At 54.8% G+C, this 20,836-nt stretch overlaps 6 protein-coding genes across 6 annotated transcripts; 4 read left to right on the forward strand and 2 right to left on the reverse strand.

Annotated features, from left to right (window-relative positions):
* The first annotated feature begins 220 nt into the window (after window positions 1-220).
* BGZ61DRAFT_584568 (uncharacterized protein) lies at window positions 221-8,484 on the forward strand. Its single transcript, XM_046256369.1, has 3 exons — window positions 221-7,410; window positions 7,461-8,065; window positions 8,124-8,484. Exons 1-3 carry the CDS (start codon window positions 676-678, stop codon window positions 8,218-8,220), a joined length of 7,437 nt encoding a protein of 2,478 aa, XP_046109411.1. The 5' UTR covers window positions 221-675; the 3' UTR covers window positions 8,221-8,484.
* A 232-nt stretch (window positions 8,485-8,716) lies between these two features.
* On the forward strand, window positions 8,717-9,985 carry BGZ61DRAFT_527939 (uncharacterized protein; the record flags this gene model as incomplete). The annotated part of the gene is made up of 1 exon (XM_046253179.1): window positions 8,717-9,985. The coding sequence occupies one exon, from the start codon at window positions 8,717-8,719 to the stop codon at window positions 9,983-9,985; it is 1,269 nt and encodes a 422-aa protein (XP_046109412.1).
* A 166-nt stretch (window positions 9,986-10,151) lies between these two features.
* BGZ61DRAFT_342139 (vacuolar protein sorting-associated) lies at window positions 10,152-10,983 on the reverse strand (the record flags this gene model as incomplete). Its single annotated transcript, XM_046239484.1, has 3 exons — window positions 10,152-10,544; window positions 10,603-10,839; window positions 10,900-10,983. 3 exons carry the CDS (start codon window positions 10,981-10,983, stop codon window positions 10,152-10,154), a joined length of 714 nt encoding a protein of 237 aa, XP_046109413.1.
* A 119-nt stretch (window positions 10,984-11,102) lies between these two features.
* On the forward strand, window positions 11,103-13,677 carry BGZ61DRAFT_442835 (Noc2p family-domain-containing protein). Its single transcript, XM_046244793.1, has one exon. It carries the CDS (start codon window positions 11,258-11,260, stop codon window positions 13,583-13,585), a length of 2,328 nt encoding a protein of 775 aa, XP_046109414.1. The 5' UTR covers window positions 11,103-11,257; the 3' UTR covers window positions 13,586-13,677.
* On the reverse strand, window positions 13,645-17,471 carry BGZ61DRAFT_382190 (uncharacterized protein). Its single transcript, XM_046242657.1, has 2 exons — window positions 16,066-17,471; window positions 13,645-16,016 (listed from the first exon to the last, which is right to left on the reverse strand). Exons 1-2 carry the CDS (start codon window positions 17,222-17,224, stop codon window positions 13,990-13,992), a joined length of 3,186 nt encoding a protein of 1,061 aa, XP_046109415.1. The 5' UTR covers window positions 17,225-17,471; the 3' UTR covers window positions 13,645-13,989.
* Window positions 17,472-18,205: 734 nt separating this feature from the next.
* Window positions 18,206-20,694, forward strand: BGZ61DRAFT_442838 (glycosyl hydrolase family 76-domain-containing protein). Its single transcript, XM_046244794.1, has 2 exons — window positions 18,206-19,145; window positions 19,198-20,694. The coding sequence occupies exons 1-2, from the start codon at window positions 18,678-18,680 to the stop codon at window positions 20,569-20,571; spliced, it is 1,842 nt and encodes a 613-aa protein (XP_046109416.1). The 5' UTR covers window positions 18,206-18,677; the 3' UTR covers window positions 20,572-20,694.
* The last annotated feature ends 142 nt before the right edge of the window (window positions 20,695-20,836 follow it).

The raw sequence follows: 20,836 nt of genomic DNA on the forward strand, positions 1-20,836 counted from the left end.
TAACGGGAAGTACCAAGTACTCTTCCGTGCCTGGTGCGCCTGGACCAACATTGCAGGGCATTCCTAGTCCCTAGCAAGTAGCGAGAACCTCAGCTCAGTTAGCGCCCGCCGTATGGTCTGGGTCTGACGACATTGTGCCTCTGAACTCGACCCTCCCAAGCTTACCCTCCGCTGCGATCTTCAAGACGCTTAGCAGTGATTAGTCGGTAAGTCAGCATTCCTCTCAGTGCCCCTCCAGGCTGCCTGGTGCACTTTCGTCATCGTCGTGCTTGTTTTTCCCGTTCTCGAAACCAAACGACGCTTTTTGTCCTGCAAACCCGCCTTGAGCCGAGCCTTGCTGATTACCGAAACCTGAAGATCGGCCTTGGGCGCCAGTGGCCTATCGGTGACGACGACCTTACCCGCCCTTTCGACGTTACGAGAAACCGCCATGGCATCGAAACCTCAGGCCTAACGTTTACCGGGCCTCGTCTCGACTGCTTGAGCAACGAGAAAGCTAGTTGTTCATGGACTAAGCTTGCCACACTGTGGGCCGCGAGCTTACCGCTTACTTGTATCGCCGGCCGACCGCCTACGCTCTGTCTATCGTCCCACGACCCAGCACAACACCGGGCTGAAGACGAACTCAGGCCTAACTTCTGCCTGTTGTCTGCTGTCCTTCGATAATATATTATTATGGCTAGCAACGTCTCGAGGCTCACATCCGACTCTCCGGCCTCGGGGTCTGTGAGCTCTCCCCTCCGGACCCGTCGCGATTCCATAAACTCGATATCCGTCAGCTCCATCACCGACAAGGAGCAGCTCGCCCATACCCTCGACAAGATACACACCTCAGCGAGCCAGTGCGACTCTCTCACAACATTCAACGACTTCGCCCCTGCCCCGGGTGCTGCGCCTGCCTCCGAGAGCAGAGGAGCTGCTGGCGACCTGGTACACCAGGGTCTTAGCGGCCTATACAGTCGACTCAGAGAGGCGGTTGGAGCGGGGAGTTCATCCAAGACAATACCGGAGGAGAATGCGGCAGAGAAACAAGAAGCCTCTTCAAAAAGAACATCATTCAGTGGTCATGCCTCCAAGGCTTCAATAAGCTCGCTTAGTCGTGTCGACACCGTCAGTACATTGTCCACCATTACATCACAACCACCTCTCACAACCGATGTCGCCCCGCCCATTGTCTCGGCCGGAGCCGCCGATGGTCGACAACAGCAACCTCAGACATCCAAAGCCACAGGAATCAGTTTGATGACTGGAGGCAAGTCAAACCAGGCGCCCAAAGCCCCTAGCTCCATCGCTGCCGACCCCACCATCGCCCCCGTTACTGTACATCGGGATGCCAGTCGTAGCACAATACGCACCGAGGATAGCACTGGCCAAGGATCTAGTCGAAAGAGCATCACTCGCGCAGATCTTCAGGCACACCTTGCGACAACCGACCCTTCGGTTAATCTGTACGACTTGAAAGAAGGAAAATTGCCACCCCGGTCCAAGCGAGAGGATACTTCTAGCATCGAGGGAAGTATTGACACTCCATCTAGCCCGCTCAAGGGCCCTTCTCGCGCAGTCACATCTCTGCAAACTCGTGGAATTCGCAGCAACTCCGGAGCATCCTCCCTCCTCTCCCCTGATAGTATTCGACGAAGACCCACTGTCATAGATCGAATTAGTCGATCAAGATCACCTGGCGTCCCGGGATCTAGAGACTCGTCCCTGGACCGCGGAACTGCCGAGGCGAGTCCAGTCAACACCTCTGCCCACAACTCCGTATGCCATGAGTCGTTCTCTCAAGATCCACAACCGCAGACGATGGCATCCGGGAGTCTCAGGATACCAGGAACAGTTATGGGCAACGACGACGCATCCGAGCAGGTCAACGCACAGCTTGACAGGATGCGCAAGCAAGTTCTGAACAAGGAGTTCTGGATGAAGGATGATACTGTCAAAGAGTGCTTCCTCTGCCAGGCTCCCTTTTCAGCATTTCGCAGAAAGCATCACTGTCGTACGTGTGGTTGCATTTTTGACTCCAAGTGCACGACTGTGATTTCCGGGGAAAAGTTTGGTGTGCAGGGCTCCCTCCGTGTTTGCAAAAGATGTCTTGAGGTGATTAGCAGACGCTTTGATGGAAGTGCTTCCGAGGACTCTGGAGATGAGCAGTCATTCATGCCGAGATTCTTCGGGGGAAATCACGGAAAGAGCCCTAGCAATGCTAGTCAGTCAAGGCTTAGGGAGCAAGAATCTGGGCTAGGGTCTGAAGGCTCAGAGGACTCTCGACCTGTATCAACACCAATGATGGCTATAGCTGCAACACGACGTGTTGGGGAGAGTCGTACGGCGGCCGTACTTGAGATCGACGCACCTCAGTTGAGCAGACCTGGCTCATCCCGATCTCTCAAGTCCTTGAGCGGGCGACCGCACTCTTCAGCGGGACACAAACGGCATCACTCAAAACATGGCCTTCTGGGACGATTCAAGCCTGCCCAAGAGGAACGAGCGCCTTTTCGACGGGGAATTGATGCAGAGAATGCCAAAAAGCCAAAATTCCCAGCTTTCCACGACGATAACATCATTGACCCTGAGTTGGCCGATTACATGTCAGACGAATCGAGCGAGGATGAGCAGATGAGCATCTTTGCCACCATGTCTCAGGGTGATCTACAACCTGCGAGCTTTGACAATGACAAATCCGAATTTGCGCCATTCATGAACGCTGGAAGGAAGTATCGCCATAGGGGAGGCGAAAAGAGCATCAGCGGCGTGAGCTTCGTGAGCAGAGGAGGCTATGATGAGTTGAGCGGACCGCCGGGTCTAGCTGGGCATCGACGAGCACCCAGGCGGCGCAATACCAGCAATGTTAGTGGCAGTATGCACCACCTGGCGTCCCCACGGCCCAAGTCTGGTGTTTACAAAGGATTCTCGACATCTTCTGAAATGCTCTTCTCCATGGACACGCCAAACCAAAGCGCGTCGCAGGTTACCAGGAGTGATTCATTGCAGCATAAAAAGGCACCAAAGGCTGAGCTCAATGCATCTAGTTTGAGGCACGTCGACAAGCTCCTGCACCAACTCCTTGAGGATGCCGAAGTCCCGAATCCTCCAGCATGGCAGAAAGCGCTTGTACCCATTCTGTTGCGCTCAACCGATGATGTAGACCCCGATGTTGCCAAAGGAGAAGACATGGACATCAGGCACTATGTCAAACTGAAAAGGATACCGGGTGGTAAACCTGGCGACACATCCTACATCTCAGGAGTTGTGTTTACAAAGAACTTGGCATTGAAGAGCATGCCGCGTCGGATCGCAAACCCACGAATTGTGCTCGTTACGTTCCCCATCGAGTATCAACGACATCAACAACATTTCATGAGCTTGCAACCCGTCATTGAACAGGAGAAGGAGTTTCTTCGAGTTGTTGTCCAAAGGATAACGAACCTTCGCCCTCAAGTACTGCTCGCCGAGAAAAGCGTCTCAGGTGTAGCACTCCAGTACCTCTCCGAAGCGAACATCTCTGTGGCCTACAATGTTAAGCACACGGTCATTGAGGCAGTCGCTCGGTGCGCGGAGACCGAAATTATATCCTCGTTGGATATGCTCGCCTTGCCCGTCCAAGTGGGCCGATGCACTGCCTTCGAGGTCAGGACCTTTGTCAACAACGATTACCCTGGCAGGAAGAAGTCGTACATCTTCCTATCTGGCTGCACACCGGAGTTGGGCTGTACCATCACTATGCGAGGCGCGAATAACATGGTACTCGCAAAGATCAAGCACATCATGGAGTTCATGGTTTACGTCGTCTACAACCTGAAACTAGAGTCTAGCCTCCTCAGGGACGAGTCTATCGAGGCCCCCGAAGGCGGCGATTCTATGACCAGTTCGCTCAATGCTTTGAACGATAGTATCAGGTCTCTGAGCGTCGCCAGCGTCGAAGTTTCCAAAGATGCGCCTGCCGTGGTAATAAACCAAGCCCCCGGCGAGAGTGAACCGCCGTCCCAGACCACTGTGGATAGCTCCAGTGTTGCCGAGACAGATGACGTTGCGTCGTTATCCCAGCCTGAGCAGCCTGTTCAGGAACGTCCAAAGGTGGTTTCCCTTCATGAGAGTCATACCCATGCTGCACAAGATCAAGACAGCCAAGTTCCTGACGATATTCCGATGCCGACTTTCTACAGCGATATGGTGTCTAAATATGAAACAAAGATTCTTTCAGCGTCCCCATATGTCAAGTTTACGCAACCATATCTTTTGATGAAGGCACGCGAGCAAGAAAGACGACTCCTATACCTACGTCGACTACGCGATCACGATTTAGTCGAAGAAAAGGAGGATCCGGAGAAGGCAGGACCACAACTCTTCCAGCTCATCAAACCGGAAATGGTCGATGAGATCGGCCAGAAAGCTCCGAGACAGATCATGGAGATTCTGCATGCCGTCCACGATGCCGAGTACGACAAGGCACTCTACAACTACCAAACCCAGACGCGCCAGTGGGAGACCTACATCCAAGGAAACATCGATCTTTTCGACCCATATTCGCATCAGAATATCGTGGTTCTGTACTCGGTCATCTGTACAGAAACGAAGATCCCCTGCACTGAGCCGTCATTGGTTGCCATCAACTTTTATGACGAACAGCATATTGATACTGGCATGGACCCCGATTGCACGTTGGGACAGTACATTGTGGATCTAGCATACACGATGGATCACGTCTGCAACTCCAATGGTTGTGAGCGCAAGATGGTTGAACACCACCGAACCTACGTTCATGACCAGTCTCGAATCACAGTCTTTGTTGAGCATGTACCAGCTACTACCCCTAAACGATCCGAGCTTAGCGAAGGCATTACGATGTGGACATACTGCAAGACCTGTAAGAAGGACACGGAAGAGACAGCTATGTCGGAGACCACGTTCAAGTACTCGTTCGGCAAGTACTTGGAACTGCTGTTGTGGGGTCACGGCCTGCGGATGAAGGATGCTCACCATTGTTCTCACGACCACCATCGCGATCATGTTCGATACTTCAGCCTTGAACACGCGCGAATTCGAATTCACTGGGACCCCATCGATCTCTTGGAGATCGTTGTCCCCCGAGCCAGAATAACCTGGAAGGTTGCTAACGACTTGAAGCTCAAAAACGAAATCTTCAGCAAGATGGAGGAACGTTGGCAAAATTTTATGTCATCTGTCAACACCAGGCTTCTGAGTATCCGGATCGACAGTGTTCTTCCCGAAAAGGCGGATCTCTGCAAGGCAGAAGTGGACCACTTGATCGCAAAGGCAAGCGAGGACGAACCTGCCATGGTTCAAAGGCTGCAAGACATCTACATGAATTCCAAGTACTACGAAGTGGTGCCTTTCAACAGTATCGTACGGGAGATGCTCGAGAAGGCTGGTGAATGGGACCAAGCCTTTACCAAGTTTGAGGCAGACTTCCTTGGCGACAAAGATATGCGCCAGCTGACAATAATGCAACTCAAGAAAATGTTCACAGACAATGAGTCAAAGGAATCACTTGCGTCGAACGAAGGGACACCGTCAACTGCCGACAGCGAAGAGCGACCTTCGCAGACATTCACAGAGGCGGAGGAAAAGAGCACTCAACCTACCGATTACACGGACAATAGCATGGAGGGTAGTATGACTTCAGCTCAACCCGGTCACGAGAAAGACTCGGCTAGTGATGATAGAAAGGCCGAAAGCCCACCCGAGAGTGCTATCGAGAGGGTGGAGCATCTTGATCTGGTGCTTCCCGCTGCCGAAATTCCTCATGCTGCGGAGCAGCCTCAGCCAGACGAGAAGAGCCAAGCACCAAGCTCTGTGCCCTCTCAAGATGCGCTCCCGGTAGATCCACCGCTGTTGCCAACCACGGTTGACGAATGTTCGAGCGAGGCTCAGTTGGACAATGCCGCCTTGGCTGAGGCTACGGACGAAGTTGCTCCTTTGCCTTCGGCTTCCTTGCCAACCTCTGGTCAAACCTTGACTGAGAAGGTTGATCAGATGCGTCGCGAACAGGGTATTCGGCCAACTCATTCTAACGAATCTGCTGGACCATCAAGTCCTGTGACTGAGCGTGCACCATCCCGAAAATCCGGCCAGACCGTGTCGCCACCGATGGTGCGAGCCATCTCCCATCCTATTCGGCAGCTGCCTAGAAGTCAGTCTGGGATTGGAAAGTCATTTGGGCTTAAGGAATCAAAGACAAATCCCCTGGAATGCACAAGCCCCGAACCAGTTGTCGAAGGCTCGATCAGAGGGGATAAGAAACTCTCCGATCGATTAAGCCTGAGCGGCCTCAAGAACCGTGGGAAGGCAACCACATCAGGCATCCCTCGGTTCATACACAAGAAAAGAGAATCAAAGGTTTCAACCCTGGCAAGGCACTTCGAACAACTCAGTCGTGAGTTTGAAAAGGAGCGCATTCGGGATCGCAAGAAGCGTGCTGCCAGCATGCGTGCACCCCGAGCGATGTTGCCGAGAACCACGACCAAGGCCATTGTGGAGGTGTATGATGATGTGAACGAGGCGTTTGAAGAGCCTTCGCCGCCGACTGACAGTGTTGCGGATCGCGATGGCAAGCAACGTTCAGCGAGCATAACGTCTCGACAGTCTGAGGTAGCGCCGAGGACTGAGCCTCCAACCGAACCCCCGACCCCTGTGGAGCAAACCTTCCCGCAGGACCAGCATCAACCGAAGGAAGACAACGATGAGGCTACCACTGCCAACACTAGCCAGGGATTCTGGGACGATGAGGGGGGAGTAAGCGATCAAGAGCATTCTGTTCCAGATGAGTATCTGCCCGATATCAAGGAGATCGCCGACTCGCTTGAGCCAAGCACCGACATTCCACTCGAGCTCCCTAAGCACCAGAGGACAAGTCTGATGAAGTACCTCACAACCTTCTGGGCTGAACGCTCAGCGAGTGGCTGGACACCACTGGACTATCCCGTCAATCCAACTGACCACATCTTTGTCGACTCTGACATCATTGTGAGAGAGGACGAGCCCAGCTCTGTGGTGGCCCTCGCCCTCAGCAGCGAAGATTACCAAGGCAAACTTGCCAATATTCGGCGGGATGCCCAAGAGATGATGCAGCGGGAATCAGAAAGCGGTGGGGATACCGACCCCAAATCGTTCCCTACTTCAGACGGCGCGGACTGGATGGTGTCGGAAAGTGAGCTGGAGAAGAGTTTGCTGCGGGTCACGGGCACACATCTCAAGTACCAGTTCCGCGAGGGTTCAGCCACTATGACGTGCAAGATCTTCTATGCTGAGCAGTTTGACGCTCTGAGGAGAAAGTGCGGCGTTGCGGAGCGTATCATTGAGTCCCTGTCTCGCTGCCTTAAGTGGGATTCGAAAGGCGGCAAGACCAAGTCCGTCTTCTTGAAGACCCTCGATGATCGACTAGTGTTGAAGGTAAGATTGCCTCTGCTTCTATTCCTATTCTAAGCTAACATGTATTAAAGTCCCTGTCACCTATCGAAACGTCGGCATTCCTCCGATTTGCACCGGGATACTTCAACATTATGGCCGAGGCTCTGTTTCATGATCTGCCCTCGGTGATTGCTAAGATGCTTGGCTTCTTCCAGGTCTTCATCAAGAACCCCGTTACTGGAACCGATATCAAGCTAGACTTGCTCGTGACGGAGAATCTGTTCTACGACCGTTCGGCGTCAAGAATCTTCGATCTCAAGGGTTCAATGCGCAACCGCAAGATTCAGTCCACCGGAGAACAAAACGAGGTGCTTCTCGACGAGAACATGGTTGAGTACATTTACGAGTCCCCGTTGTTCGCGCGTGAACATTCGAAGAAGCTCCTCAGGGCGTCGGTCTGGAACGATACGCTGTTTCTGGCGAGGCAAAATGTCATGGACTACTCCCTCATGATTGCCGTGGACGAGGAGCGAAAGGAGTTGGTTGTTGGAATCATCGACTGCATTCGAACTTATACCTGGGACAAGAAACTGGAGAGTTGGATCAAAGATCGCGGGTTTGCGGGCGGAGGTCGCAACCGGCCGACTGTGACAAGTCCCAAGGATTATAAGTCGCGCTTCCGAGAGGCGATGGCACGGTATGTTTTTCCAGCTTGATGATGAAGTCAATTACTTTGCTGACGTATCAACTTGTAGATATATCCTGCAAGCGCCCAACTGCTGGCATCTCTTCAACAACCCTCAATACCCTCACTACGGCGGGCGTGCCAGGTTTGAAGAGCCTGAGATGTAAAGAATCAACTTCGAGATGAATAATGGAAGGCACGGATTTGCAACGGCCGAGACGCATTGGTTTATTATTAATGATTGCTTTCTGATATTGGGGGCGTCTGCTTTTGTTCCGTCAAACACATCATTGCCACCAAGCGAGCAAGGTCTACCTATCGCATTCGTTAGATGAGAGGAATACGCAGTTATTTGTGGAGGATTTCGGATCAAGATATACCATTAGCTAGATACCCTTATGGAAACGACTTCTTAGATGGTTTCGATGATATCTGGTCAGTCAGTTCACTTGTGTGATTTAGTGATGCATAGGTACATAATCAGCCTGTTGCGTGGTGCTCATGGTCGTTGAGCCCACTGAAGCCCTCTGAAGGCCGCCGTAGTTTCAAGGCGCCACACCGCTGGGAGCCTCCACTCCACTAACTCACTGAAGACGATGCGCCATCTCATCAACCCAACAATGGGCGTCGCATCTCAAACAACGGACATCAGGGCCAGCGCAAATGTCCATCGATCTCAACTGGGAGACGCTCACCAGCGGCCCCGACGGCGAAGCGCTCGCTGAGCGGATCCGGACCTTCATCCACGACAAGTTCCAGACGGTGCCACTGCCGCGCTTCATCCGCTCCGTCAACGTCCACGGCTTCGACTTTGGCACCATCCCGCCCAAGCTGGACCTCAAGGACATTACGGACCCGCTACCGGACTTCTACGACCAGGACCTTGAAGACGAGGAGAGCGAGAGCGAGGATGAGGAGCCCGAGCCGGAGGTTGCCAGCGTGTCGGCCAGGGAGCGGCCGTATCCCAGACAGGGAGACAGGGCGAGGCAGCGGCCTGGAGGGTTGAGGAGAGATCTGCTGCGGCACGAGTTCATGGGCCACGATATGGGCAGTCCGTTTTTAGGGACTTCAACGCCGGGCCTCCTCGGCGGCCCGGGGCTCAACTACTTCCAGGGCCATCTGGGAACAGGCACGCACACGCCGCTCGCGGCCGTCGCCGGAGCGCATCTGGGCAACAGCTGGATGGGCGGGCCGATCGCTCACCACTACGACTCCCGGAGCCCCAGCCACAGCCGGAACCCGTCGCAGAGCAGCATCTCAGTCGACAACTTCGGCGCCAGCCTTGCTCCGCCGCTGCAGAACTTGCGCGAGAAGTCGAGCGTGTCGACCCTGGCGCCTACGTCGGTCGGCACGTCGCGGCCGCCCACCCGGGATGCGCCCACCCGGGATGCACATGTCACGGCCATGTCCGGCTCGGCCATTGTCGATGATGACGACGACGAGGAGGATCCGCAGGGCCAGGAGCCGAGACGCGAGCCCCGGGTGGAGGATGTGCAGGCGGTCTTCAGGATCACATACCGCGGCGACATACGTTTAAACCTAACGGCAGAGATCCTGCTAGACTACCCAATGCCGAGCTTTGTCGGTATCCCACTCAAGCTCAACATCACGGGCATGTCGTTTGATGGCGTCGGCGTCCTGGCGAACATCCGCAAGCGCGTCCACTTCTGTTTCCTCAGTCCGGACGATGCGCTCGCCGCCGTGGGGCCAGATGCAGAGGAGGATGAGTCCGGCGCGAAACACGAACACACCAAGCCGAGGTTCGGTGGCCTACTGCAAGAGATCAAGGTTGAGAGCGAGATTGGTGAGCGGGACGGGCGCAAGCAGAGTCTCAAGAATGTGGGCAAGGTTGAGAGGTTTGTGCTGGAGCAGGTAAGGAGGATCTTCGAGGAGGAGTTTGTATATCCTAGTTTCTGGACATTCCTGGTATAATGGCGTAGGATGGTGGTCATTATGGGTATATTAAAAAGGAGGCAATCCCGTCCGGCGTCATGTCATATTTACATCAAGTGCGGGTCAGGTCCAGGCTACTTCCACCTCGCTCGCTCAACAAATAACCAACCCGACAAGCACACCAAGCAATTTGTATCATTCACAATCATGTCAAAGTCCGTCTGAAGCCCTGGTACGCCTGCTGAATATCCAGCTCGAGCTCGCGGGCCTGCTGCTCGCCTAGCTCTTCGGTAGCCTTCATCTGGTTGAGGGTGATGAGCCACTGCACGATCTTGCCCCGGTTCTCAAAGTCCTTGTCTGTGACGCGGTTGACCGACTGGATGACGTCTGACAGCAGCGGGTGTAGCTGGTCCTTGGAGAGCAGGCCGAGCTTAACGGCGTCGAGGAACGTGATAAACTCCTGCGTGGCTTCAAGAATCAGCACGCCGCTGGTATTGTTGGCCGCTGAGGGAGCGGGGGTTGGACCCGAGGAGGCAGCCGTCATGGTCGTCGAAGGCATACCGACGCGGAGGCGCTCAGTAGCACGAGGAGCATCAAGCTGCAGACTCATTAGCATGAGATTCCGGTTCCATCTGTTCATGTGGCAGAGGACATACATCCCACTTGGCCTTGAACTCCTCCAGGCCCTCGAATTCCTTTGCAATGGTTTCATCGGCCAGGAGCGCCTTGTACTGCCTCAGCGATCGCTCGCATATCTCGGTGTACTCGGCTTCCGGGATTGCATCTTTGAGGAATGCCTTCTCAAGCTCGTCGAGAGTGACGATGATGCTGAATAGCTCGCCGAGGGAGTCTTGGAGATCGCGCTCAGCACGTGTCTCAGTCAGTTTGACCTCCTACATGAGACGGTTAGCAACGGCGTTCACTGAGGCGGTGCGGGGTCAGATTGAGCGCACCTCGTCGAGGTTTATAGTCGCGGATAGGCTCGTATTCGGAACATAGCTGTGCGGCGTTGGCGCATAGCCTTGTCGCGGTATCATGGTGGAAGAGGCATTGGCTTGCTCATTGAGCCGGGGAGGCCATTCTAAGCTCGAGGGGGGATGGTGGGAGGCCTGGACGGTTACGTAGAGGGACGCGGCAGAATTCCCCCACCGCCTGCTCTTTTCAGACGCGCAGCGTTATCGATAAGCTCGCCGCAAAATTTTTGGATCGATACAGAGCTGCGACGAAAACCGCCAACGCCAACGCCCCAACTCCTTCACAAAACCCAATTATCCCAATTCTTCACCAGCCAGAGCGCTCCCGCTATTCACAATGGGGGCTGGCAAGAAGAATCTCAAGGCGACGAAGAAGTTCGAGAAGAATCGCCTCACCGGCGTTCTCGACAAGAGAAAGGCCAACGCCAAGGTCAAGCAGCGCCAGCAGATCAAGGACAAGAAGGTGCTCCGAAAAGCCACCGACTCGGAATTCTACAAGGGCTCCAAGGATGGCGCCGAGGGCGAGGTCAAGAAGCCCGCCCCCAAGGGAAAGAAGATCAACGAAATGAGCGTCGACGACTTCTTCCAGGGCGGCTTCGACGACATTATCGACAACAAGGTCAGCAAGGACGGCAAGCTTGGGAAGCGCAAGAGGGCTGGACCCGAGGGTGACGTCGAGATGGGCGAGGGCAGCGACTCTGACGAGCCGGCCGGCGCGCAGCCTGTCGCCAGTGACAGCGAGGACGAAGGAGAGGACGACGACGACCTGGGCATGAGCAGGAAGACCATGGACGACCTCGCCGAAAAGGACCCCGAATTCTACAAGTTCCTCGTCGAGAACGACCCTGAGGCCCTAGACTTTGACGACAACGCCGACCTGGCAGAAGTCGACGAGCTCAGCGCTAGCGACGAGGAGTCAGAAGAGCAGCCCAAGAAGAAGCGGAAGAAGGAGAAGAAGACGGACGAGGACGAGGCCGAACCCGTTGGGTCAGGAAGTGAATTGACCCGCGAGCTTGTCGCCTCATGGAGGAAAGCCATGACCGAGAAGAAGTCTCTAAAGGCGGCGCGACGAGTCGTCCTTGCCTTCCGCTGTGCCGCTCTACTCAATGACGAGGACGATGACGTAAAGCAGCGATATACCATCAACAGCCCCGAGGTCTACAACGACATCCTCATCCTTGCCCTCAAGGAGATCCCCGTCGTCATGAACCACCACCTCCCCGTCAAGGAGTCAGCATCGGGTAAGGTGCACGTCCAGACCGAGTCCAAGAAGTTCCGCACCCTATCGTTGTTGCTCAAGACGTACACGTCGTCCATCATGCACCTCCTCGGTACCCTCTCGGACGACGGGACGCTCAAGCTCACCCTGTCATCCATCACTCCCATCCTGCCTTACCTGCTCTCCTTCAAGAAGCTCATCAAGGCTCTCGCCAAGGCCGTCGTCAGCTTCTGGGCGCAGCCCGCCAGTTCCGAGACGACCAAGATCACAGCCTTCCTCGTCATTCGACGCCTTGTTGTCATTGGTGACAAGGGAATCCGTGAGACGGTCCTCAAGGCCGTCTACCAAGGCCTCATCCAGGGCTGCCGTGTCACCAACGCCAACACCATCCAGGGCATCAACCTGATGAAGAACTCAGCCGCCGAGCTCTGGGGCATCGACCAGGCTGTCGGGTACACCACGGCCTTCACCTTCATCCGCCAGCTCGCCATCCACCTGCGCAACAGCATTGTGCACAACAAGAACGACGCCTTCCGCATCGTCTACAACTGGCAGTACACCCACTCCCTCGATTTCTGGTCCTGCGTCCTCGCTGAGCACTGCAGCCCCCTCAAGGAGGCCGAGTCCGGCAAGGAGAGCCAGCTCAAGCTCCTCATCTACCCGCTCGTCCAGGTCACCATGGGCGCCATGCGCCTCATCCCCACCGCCCTGTACTTCCCGCTCCGCTTCCACCTCATCCGCTCTCTTCTTCGTATCTCCCGCTCCACCGGCACCTTCATCCCGCTTGCTTCTCCTCTCATCGAGGTCCTCACCTCGGCCGAGATGAAGAAGGCCCCGAAAGCCGCCTCCATCAAGCCATTCGACTTCGCCGTCGCCTACAAGGCCCCCAAGTCGTTCCTACGCACCCGCGTGTACCAGGACAGCGTCGGCGACCAGGTCGTCGAGCTCCTGAGCGAGTACTTCCTCCTCTGGGCCACCTCCATCGCCTTCCCGGAGCTCGCCCTCCCCGTCAACATCCAGATCAAGCGCTGGCTCAAGCAGGCCCGCCACCGGACCCAGGGCAACAAGAACGCCAAGCTCGTCGGCCAGCTCGTCCTCCTGGTCCAGAAGCTCGAGGCCAACGCCAAGTTCATCGAGGAGCGCCGCGCAAAGGTCGACTTCGCCCCCAGGGACCGCTCCCAGGTCGAGGCCTTCCTGCGCGACTTTGACCTCGCCAAGACCCCCCTCGGTGCCTACGTTGTCGGACAGCGCAAGGCCCGCGCCGAGCGCGTCAAGTTGTTTGAGGAGGCTAGGCGTGAGGATGACCGCAAGCGGAGGGCGGATGAGAAGGCAGATCTCGAAGACGTGATCGACAGCGAGGACGATGACGAGGAGGAAGATGATGAGGATATGGAGGATGACAGTGTCGATGACGACGATGAGGATGAAGAGGATGACGAGGAGTAAATCAAAAGTCAATAATTGGTCTGTACGTAGAAATGGGCGTGATTTTCCGCCCGATAGAGCTGAATCAAGGATACCTACCTTTTCTCTGTTTACTTTAAAGCATATGTTGGCATCGTCACAACGGCAAAGCAAAATCTTTTGGTGTGATGTGAATTAATCATTCATTTCAAAGGTCATTCCCAGCTCCAGTACGACGAGCCATAAGTGTACAGAGACGATACAAACACTCCTATCTCCCAAACTCCCCGAAAATGCCATCCAGCCTGCGACGGCCCCTTGCAAAAAAAGCGCAACATCCAAATAGGGCGGATGCCTCATCCAAACCCAAAAAACGCCGAGTTACTGGGTGATTCCAATTGAAGCACGCCTCTTCCGCTCCCAAACATTCGTTTCCGCATCAGTTTTCAAAGCTCCGGGATTCCCTCCCAGGTGAGCTGGTCGCTACCACGGGTGACATCTCGGACGGTCATGCCCGTAATGTTGAGGACGGTCATCTCAATCTCCTCCTCAGACATGGCCTGACCTGCGGCCTTCTGTCCCTCAAGGACGTCGTACAGGCTATAGATCTGGTCGTTCTTGGCCTCGAGGCGCTTGAGTAGGGTGCGAATGTTCTCAGCGAGACTGATGCGCTCCCGGCGACCGAGGGCCTTGTCGCGGCCGTTGTATTGTGCCTGGATATGGGAGAGCTCGAGTTGCAGGTGGTGAGACTCATCCTCGAGGCCCTTGATGACCATCGCGAGAGCGTGACCAGGAGAATTTGCGGGACGCATGGTAGGGTCCTCGGTGGAGATATCACGGTCAGTGACAGGGACCGGTCGGGAAACGGTGACACGCTTCTTGCCAACAGCCAGGTCCGCCGAGGTCAGGATGCCGCGGTGGGAAGTAATGCGGCTGCAGACAGTGCAATTGCGACAGTTATGCTCGCACAGATCATCCAGGACGCGGCGGGCATCAATGGAGAGGGTGGCGCAGGTGTCCTTGTCCACGCTCCTGATGCTATCGGCGGTGAACTCGGACACAACAGTGTGTCGTTGAGACGATCGCGACTGAGAGCGGACGTGCTGTGACTTCTGGCTCTGGCTGGTCAAATCCTGAGTAGCCTGCTTCTGCTCCTTGGTCTTCAACTCCTTGCGGGCCTTGGGGACCACGTTCAGCTGGATGGAGTAGTCCTGAGTCTGAGTGGTGTTATCCACGGACTGCAGGCCGGTGGTGTCATCATTCTCATCAAACTGGTCGACTTCTTCAACTGTGGCACCCTTGGACGAAGCCCGGCGACTGGTCTGCGAGTCCTTGCGACGCTTGCTTCCCTGGTTCGCAACATTGGAGCTGGTCTTATTCGACGACTTTTCTGGTATCGAAAAGGCGACCTTCTGGCTTTGGCCGGTCTTCGCAGAGGAGCTCTTGCTCTTGCTGCGAGACTTATGTTGGATCTCACGAGTCTCGGTATGGGATGTTGTTTCGCGCTTGGTCGTATTTCGCGTCTCTTGCTCGGTAACGTCAGGGATGGTCGGCAACTTGGTGCTCTGGGCCGTCAACTCTGGCAGGTCCTTGGTCTCAGTGTTCTCAACCGGGTTGGTGTCATTAGTGTTGATCGTGATATCCGGAATAAAAAATGCCGATGTCATGTTCTCCTCAGTCTCCTCGTCAAGTTGAGCAGAAAAGTCTTCCTTAGGGATAGGTCGGCAATGATCCAGTTGCTGCTTCAAAAATTCCACCTCGTCCTTTAGCTTCACGTTTTCGTCGTGCATATCGTGAATACTACGCTCGAAGCCAGAGTTCTCCCGACGGAGGATCTTGTTCTCGCTAAAGTACTTCTCGTTGTGTCGCACCAGACTCTCGTTGTCCTCGCGGAGCGAGATCTTCTCCTGACCATGGTTCTGCATCTCCTGCTGCAGAGTCTCAACCTCCTCTCTAGCGGCATCAAGCTCATGCTGAGCACCGTCCAGATTCTCTCGGAGATCTTCGTTCTCCTCAATCAAGGTCTTGTTGTTTGACCGCAGTGATCGGTTCTCAGTGATCAGAGACTCCTGATCCTGGCGGGTCTTGTTGCTGCCGGAACGCAATGACTCGATTTCCAGTTTGAGACTCTCGTTCTCTTGTCGGAGAGTCTTGTTAGCTGCCTCGAGTGACGTGTTTTCAAGCTCCAGGGCATCTCGGCCATGCTTCAACGACATGAGATCCCGACGGAAGGTGTCATTGTCGTGCCGAATTTGCTCTGTTGACTCGAGTTGTCGGTGAGTGGTTTCGAGTTCCTTCTCCTTAGTGCTCAACTTGCGGGTAAGCTTATTGATATCCTCACACGCCTCTTGGAGCTTTCGTACAGCGCGATCCCTCTCCTGGGACACGGCATCGTTTTCAATCTCGTTAAGACTGGTCTTTCGTGAGACCTGCTCCAGTCGAGACTGCAGCGTGGACACCTCAACCTCCAATCCTACACCTAGTTAGCTGTGTGCATTCTTGCGCATAACACATTTACTCACGGTGTTTCTGAATCATCAGCTGCTCGTTCTGATGAGAGCTAAAATCATCGTGGATGTGTTTTCGGGACTTGAGCTGGGCCTCTAGTTGCTCAACTTGTTGTTGGAGATTCTCGGCGTATTCTTGCACCTTGTCGTAATGTTCTTGCAGAGAGATGATCTCCTCGCGGATCATATCCATGGACACAAAGATCTTTTCCTCATCTTCGGGCACCTCAAGTCCGTCCACCTCAGCATGGTGGTTGACGGAGTACTTGTCCTTTAGGTCATGGACCTTGCCGTTCTTGACAAAGATGGGAACACCGTTCCTCATCGAACCACTGAATCGAAGAGTGCCGGTGACAAAGTCACCGAGGTGAGAGACATCGGGCATGAAGAATGACCGAGCATTAGTCTCATTGTGACTAGGGCTGTGCATGGATTCTGGTGAAGGAGGGACAGCCGTCAAACTCGATTTGGCTGACGACATTTGGGGGGAAGGACGATCATGCGCGGGCTCCTGCTGCTCGTAGCTCTTGGGAGTTTGCGACACGTTGCGTAGGCGTTCAAGCGCATCCGAGAGGGACTCTTGGCGCTGATGTTGCTGTTCCTTCATGGTGTCTGAAGGGACGCGAGTCTGGACCTTGGCCAGAGGGCTGGGGTTGCGAGTGATCTTCAAGGCCGCGTTTGACAGTGTTCGGACGGGAGACCTGGCAAGGATAGAGGACAGGTCGGATTCGGTGTCGGCGCTAGGCTGCATCTCGGCGCGGGTCCGGTTGGATCCCGTCCAGATATTCTGCGTAGAGTCGTCGGCGGCGAACTTAACGACCGCGGCTGGGGGCTTGTTCTCCTTAGACTCTGCACTCAGAGGTCGCGTGTCGGTGTGGTCGTCGAAGATGGGTGCGTTGCGGGACTTGGGCATGCCAAAGAACTCCGGCCACTTGCGGTGGGCAGCCTCCCAGTTGATGGGCGGGTTGTTGCGGGGGGCGGTAACGCGGGCAATATCCTCGTTGAGTCTTCGCGTGGACTCGCCGTCGGGATCTGAAAAGACGGATGATAGAGTTGGGCTGACGGTGCCGTGGGAGCCAGTGGAAGAGGGTGGTGAGTTGAAAGGGTTTTCGCGGTTGGCGTTCATTTCTCTAAGGATGCGGGAGCGATATCTGCTAACAGCGTCGGCCTCCATGGCTCTTTTCACGCGTTACGGCGCGTGGTGGTGGGTGAGGCCTTGGAATTGACGCGGGCGGAAGGACCCAGTGAGCGCGTTTTGAAGGGGCAAGCTCGCGTTGGGGTGCTGGGTTAGTCAATGGTAGAAGGGACGAGTTCCGTGACGCGCTGAGAAAGGATTGCGCGACGGTATAGACATGGACTGAAGACTGGAAAGTTGGTGCTGGGCCTGCGAGAAGGAAGAGAGTCGGAGTTGTGGACCGTGGGTTGTGGTCGCGGGAAGGTAAAGAGGTGCCGGGGTATGTTGGTGTCTGTTTTGGGTTGAAAGTAAACAAAGCACCCAAGCGACCCACTTTCACTGAAATCCCGCTTCACCACTCGCTAGAAGACGACGGAGAGGCCACTAAATGGACGGATAGAGCCCACTAACAGGCCGGAGCCACTAAAAACCAGCCTGTAGGATTCGCTCGCCCACTGAAGACGAGTCTTTCTGGGGCCAATTGGCGGCGGGGAAGGAATTCACTGTCCATTCATGTGTGCGCACCTCGCATGAGGTGTACATGAATGATACTAGGAACATGCAATGATACTGTACCTAGAGATTTCTCAACGACAAAAGGAGGCATGGGCTAGATGCAGAATAGTTTCTTAATCAGAGGTTCTCATTCTTTATGCTAAAGATATTTCGAGAAAGCTATTGTGGTAGTCCTCTCAACGTCCGCATTCGCTCTGTCCTAGGATTATTAGGGTTCCCTCCCACTCCCGCCACCCACACAGCAACTCTATCTCTTGCATCATCCCCATGCCATACGATAAACGATAAAGATAGACGGGAGGGTCGCACAACGGCGTCAGGCCAATATCATTCTCGTTACGACCGGGTACGAGAGAAGAGAGAAAACCATCTCGTGACCAATAATGCCGCTGGCGCCAGTCACCAAACGCCTGGCGTGCTCTTCACATCCACCCTCCCGCCCGGAACCGTCCATTCAAGACCCAGAATCCTAGTCATGTCTCTACCGGTTTGTCGCAATCCTCGTGGCCCACTTGTTTTTTTGGGCCTGCGCCACGAACGTCTCGACGAACTATCTGTGGTGGGGCAAAGCGTCGCACTTGGCGGTCATCCCTCATCCTCAAGACAAGACGAACCCCCAGTCGCCCGCCTTTTCGTCGTGTCTGATAACCTCACTCACTCAACTACGAACCTCCCAAATTTCCGTCCTTGGCATAGAGTGTTGCCCTGATCAACACCTCGCCATAGATCCCTCGGGTTCGCCATTTCCGACGCTTTTCCAACCAACAAGCCGCCCATACCGCTGATCTGTTCTCACTCCGAGATCGCATCGAGCCGGCCCTCGACATGGATCGTTCTATCCCGTAAAAACCGCGCGTTGTGACCAGATGATACTCTCGCAGAACCCACGATAAGCTCGATCCCGTCGCCTACATTCGACAACGTATCGCATTTCGCCATGGCTCGGTTATCTGTCGTGGCTGGCCTCTTCGGCCTTCTTACTCTTCAAACCGCGCTCGCGGCTCCCTCCAACGACGACACAAGGCAATACTGTCCCATCCTCTATGCCGAACCCCCCAGGAACTGCAAGCCTCTCCCCGAGTCCTTCCTGGGATTCTCTTCCAAGTCACCAGCGCCTCCTCCCGTGGATTCCGTCGTTCTCGAGTATGCCGTCGAAGCCCTGGCTGTCTTGCAAGATCAGTATTTCCACCCAGATTATGCGACTTGGCCATCTGCCATAGACTGGACGGCCGCTGTTGCAGGCACTGTAATTGCTGGCACGCTAACTACATTGTCCAAGTCTTTGGCTACCATCCAGCTCGACGGCGTGGATGACTGGAAGGCCAAGGAAAACCTCATCTCATCCTACTATGCACAGTTGGTTGGGTCATACTACGGGCAGGATGTCCTATCTATCAGAGGACAGGTTAGATGCTTTAACTTGTCAAAGACTTTCGTCGTACTAATACATTATCAAGGCCTATGACGATATTCTTTGGGTGGCCCTCGGCTGGATTGAGGCCATCAACTTTGTGAGGACTCACGCTGAACTGCACTACCCAAGGTCCGGACCCCATGAGGTTGTTCCAGGCAGCGGACTCAAAAATATCATGGACTCGATACCGTGGCATGGCCATAATTGGCTGTCGTCCTTCGCTCACCGCTCACGAATCTTCTGGAACCTGGGGGCTCGAGGCTGGGAAACAAAATTCTGCAAGGGGGGTATGGTTTGGAACCCTCGCCTCAACCCATACAAGAATGCCATTACCAACGAACTCTGGATTTCTACATCCATCTCCATGTATCGCCACTTTCCTGGCGATAACTTTACAGCACCGTGGCTTGCCACGGCCGGGTTCCCCACCAACGACCCTGCACACCTACAGGCCGCCATGGACGGATACAAATGGTTGATGGACGTCAACATGACCAATCATCACGGCCTGTTTGTGGATGGCTATCACATCGATGGAAGGAGGCCTGGCAACACAGAGTGTGACCTTCGTGACGAGATGGTGTACACGTACAACCAAGGTGTCTTGCTCACGGGTCAGCGGGGGCTTTGGACTGTCAGCGGGGGTGCATCGTTTCTGGAGGAAGGACATGTGCTGATCCAGTCCGTCATTGAAGCCACTGGGTGGAGTCTTAAGGAGAATAAGGCCAGAGATGATCCGGAGTCGGTTCCATCTGGTCGATTACCACCCTGGAGAGGACTCGGCCGCGGAGGAATTCTCGAAGAACAGTGCGATGCAAGCGGTACCTGTTCGCAGGACGGACAAACCTTCAAGGGCGTCTTCTTCCATCACCTCACCTCTTTTTGCACGCCTCTTGACCCTCTCCAGGTTGCAAAGGGTATGAAGTTGGATAAACGAGGTTATCGGCGAGTCAAGACTGCTCATATCACTGCCTGCAGCACCTACGTAAGCTGGATCAAGCATAACGCCCTCGCAGCTCTAGGCACTCGCGACGACATGGGGCGCTTCGGCATGTGGTGGGGCGCCGGGATATTTGATGCGGTCGTCACACTTGACAACGATGGAATCAACCACGATGCGGAGAACACGACCGATTATCGCAACCAGGGAACGCCGGAGGACGAGACGTGGGGAGGCCTCCATCGATGGCTACCCGGAACAGGCCGGTGGAGCGTGGTAGATCCGGGGACAGGTCAGAAAGTACTCGGTGGCATGAAGGAGGCTCAAGGGTTAAGAGATGGGTATGCGTCCGGGGAAACGAGGCAGAGCAAACGGAGCCTTCAGGATCCAAATGAGCGGGGGCGGGGACGAACGGTAGAGACACAAATTGGCGGTCTCGCATTGCTGAGAGCATATTGGGAGCTTTCTCAAACCTGACGATGGCACGGAGTTTCACGAAAATACATAGCCATGATATCAAGCCACTAGATTACGCGCGTAACATAGACGATCTTTCAGATAGACGGGCAAGACGCCCTCAATACACAACATATGTTTCAAGTTAGCATGGTCTGATTAGTGTCCTAGAGGCTATAGCAGGTGCTGCAGTGCCTAATTCGCCCGCTAAGGACTTTCGTAGGGCCATTCTTCATGCTTGTAAAGTGGACGGCACACATATCCGGGCGGCTCATCAACGCAAAAC

Source organism: Ilyonectria robusta (assembly GCF_021365365.1).
Source record: "Ilyonectria robusta strain PMI_751 chromosome Unknown BGZ61scaffold_3, whole genome shotgun sequence".
In the NCBI taxonomy this organism is placed as follows: domain Eukaryota; kingdom Fungi; phylum Ascomycota; class Sordariomycetes; order Hypocreales; family Nectriaceae; genus Ilyonectria; species Ilyonectria robusta.